The sequence below is a fragment of the Papaver somniferum genome, unplaced genomic scaffold, assembly GCF_003573695.1.
Source record: "Papaver somniferum cultivar HN1 unplaced genomic scaffold, ASM357369v1 unplaced-scaffold_91, whole genome shotgun sequence".
Classification (NCBI taxonomy): Eukaryota; Viridiplantae; Streptophyta; class Magnoliopsida; order Ranunculales; family Papaveraceae; genus Papaver; species Papaver somniferum.
In genome coordinates this window covers 174,787-177,968 of record NW_020652193.1, presented here as the reverse complement: position 1 = coordinate 177,968, position 3,182 = coordinate 174,787, and the positions used below count along the sequence as shown (strand labels likewise).

Sequence of the window (3,182 nt, the reverse complement as noted above, 5' to 3'; positions counted from 1 at the left end):
TTATGAGTTCCCCATCAGTAGGTCTGGCAATGTAATAGTTTCAAAGGGCTTTCCAAAAGACGGCCTACTCTGAGCTGATAGCTCCGTCGATACTTGTTGCATTGTTGGACGAGTACGTGGATCACCATGCAAGCATGAGAGACCAACCTTTACTATGTATGTTATCTCATTCTTCACAACATCAGTTGGTGCTCCAACGCAGTGGTCCAATATGTCTACCAATGTTATGTTGTTTTTCCCCAGAACACTATTCGAGGTCGAAGATGATATTGATGACAACGATAGATGAAGCGCAGGAGAGAGTAATGTGATGATCTCAGATGGGTGCCTCCCATGTAGTACTTCTAGCAGGAGTACTCCAAAGCTGTACACATCACATTTCTCGGTCACCTTCGTTGTATAGGCCAGTTCTGTAACAACATTCATTAGTCACAGAAGAAACGAGAAATGGATGTGAAACTTAGTAACTTTGAAAACCTTATTCCATAGCAGTAAGTATTAAAATTAACATTACAAATATACGTACCTGGATCAACGTATCCATACGTTCCTGCAAGTGATGTCCAGTTAGATGAATCTGGCTTCAAAATCCTTGCAGTACCAAAATCAGAAACACGAGCTTCATATTCCAAATCCAACAAGACATTGTTGCTAGATATGTCCCTATGAACTATTGCTGGTACGCATTCGTGGTGCATGTACGCAAGTGCATCAGCTGTTCCCTTGATGAATCCTGTCCTCTTTACCCAATCGAACTCTACCGCTTGTTCCCCATCGCATAAAATCTTTTTCAAACTACCCCTCTCCACAAACTCATAAATCAAGAATGAAATTTGTCGCTCTACACTAGAGCAGAAACCAAAGAGTTTTGCAATGTTTTTATGCCGGATTTCAGTTAATGCTTGAACTTCACTCTCAAATGATTTAAGATCAACTATTTCAGAATCTTCATCTGACGAATGAAGCTTTTTCACTGCAACAACCTAGCCTGTCGACAGCTTTTCTTTGTTGACACTCCCATATCCTCCCACCCCAATGCAATATGTGTTATCAAAATTTTCCGTTACTTCCTTCAAACACAAGTTTCCCGTCATAATCTTATACCGCGAATATGTCTTTTCTAGGGTTTGTAGCCGTGGTTTGATCTGTCTGCGCAAGATTTTTTGCTAGTCTTTTTCGCAGAAAAAAAAGGATAGCAAGAAATGTGAACAGAAGAAACAATGAACCAAACAGAGGAACTAGAATTATCACCAGAAGTCTTGGTTTGGTTTTTTTTTTCTTTCAATCATAACCAAGGAATTACATGGTTTAAAACCCCCGGAGTGATTACCACATAAACCACTATTGTTCTTCAATGCACCAATGGGAGCATCCTTAGAGGCCTTGATGCTTGGAACAAGACCAGTTAATTCATTGTACGAAACATCGAAAGTGGTCAAGCTAAGCATTTCATTAAACGAAGAGGGAATTGAACCGGAAATCTTGTTGTGAGACAGGTTTAAGCTTTCCAGTTTTTTTAGCTCTCCAAATTCTTGCGGTATTTCCCCACTCAACTCATTTTGGCTGAGACCCAACAGGATCTATAATGAAGTCAAGCTTCCAATTGTAAGTGGAATGCTTCCATTCAAACTGTTTCTACTCACATCCAATCGAAGTAAATTTGAACATTCTCCAAGTTTTTTGGGTATCGGTCCGGTAAGCTTATTATTTGAAAGGTCGAGATACAACAAGGCGGGTAACATTCCAACTGACGAATTACATAAATAAGTAAGTACGGAACCTACGAGATTGTTTGCACGCAGATGAAAGTAGGTAAGAGATCTCAGCCTTCCGATATCCCGAGGAATGGTACCAGACAACTGATTTTCAAAGATGTGAAGTTTGATTAGGTTGGTAAGATTGCATAAAGAAGCAGGAATTGGACCAGTGAGATAGTTAGTCGACAATCCAATGTCAGTAACGACACTTAGTTTACCAATGTCATCCGGGATAGTTCCAGAAAGTTGATTTTTGAAACAGTATAACATGTTTAGGTTGGTGATATTACATAAAGAAGCTGGAATAGAACCGGTTAGATTGTTTGAGGACAACATCAAGTTAGTAAGAGACCCAAGCCTTCCAATTTCTTGAGGAATTTGACCAGATAGTAGATTTTGATGAAGCAATAAGATGTCTAAGTTGTTCAAATTACATATAGAAGTAGGGATTGGGCCATTGAGGTTGTTCATGTTTAACTCCAAGTCAACAAGAGACCTTAGGTTCCCAATGTTTTGAGGAATGGTACCAGACAGTTTATTTTGAAATAGGTATAGAGTACTTAGGCTGGTAAGGTTACATATAGAAGTAGGGATCGGACCAGCGAAATTGTTTGTGGACAACTCAAGGTCAGTAAGAGACGTTAGCCTTCCGATATCGTGAGGAATGGTACCAGAAAGTTTGTTTTCATACAAGTATAGAGTGTCTAGATTTCTGAGTTTAGTAATGGAATAAGTGCATGGCCATGAAAATGATTCAAAAATTCTCAATCACTGAATTGTATGGGATTAAATTGAATGAAACTGTTGTACTACTAGTATGTACGTACAAGTCGAAGTTGATTTATTCCTTTTTTTGGATGTTATTATTTGATGGATGATACTTTTGGAAAGGTTTTTTTGATGTTGATGTACTCTTGATAAAAGAAGATTCACAAGTCGAAGTTGATTTGTTGAAAAGAAGTTGTCTGAGGATTATGTATTAAAAGTTTCTCTTTTAACTTCTTCGTTAACATCTTCCTCCTCCTTCTTCTTCTTCTCCTTTTGTATACTTGGAGAATAAGAAGCTTCTGAATTTGTAACGACAGTGGGTGCTCGCTCCTTTCTATGTGCTTTTTCAGTAGAGATTGTGTGTATCAGTGGTTGTGTTTCGGCTTTTTTCGGTGAGTCTTTTAGAGGATTGGTCTATTGGCGCGGTGGATGAGTATCCATTGGTTGGAGTGGGAGGTAGTGAAGTACATGGAGGAATAAACAAAGATTTTCAGAAACTACAACCACCTCGGAGTCCAGGTTGAGCGAAAAAAACACCAATTTGTGTTTCCCAGTTGCAAGTAAATCTTGAATGAATGAAGGAGGAAATCTAAGCTTATTGGATGTTTGATCGTCACGCCAAAGAACTACAGAGGTGCTGATATGCAAAATCTTTTT

At 38.8% G+C, this 3,182-nt stretch overlaps 1 protein-coding gene across 1 annotated transcript; it reads right to left on the bottom strand.

Annotated features, from left to right (window-relative positions):
- Window positions 1–2,228, bottom strand: LOC113346065 (MDIS1-interacting receptor like kinase 2-like). The gene is made up of 4 exons (XM_026589662.1): window positions 1,776–2,228; window positions 1,331–1,580; window positions 527–973; window positions 1–410 (listed from the first exon to the last, which is right to left on the bottom strand). The coding sequence occupies exons 1-4, from the start codon at window positions 2,226–2,228 to the stop codon at window positions 1–3; spliced, it is 1,560 nt and encodes a 519-aa protein (XP_026445447.1).
- Between the last annotated feature and the right edge of the window lie 954 nt (window positions 2,229–3,182).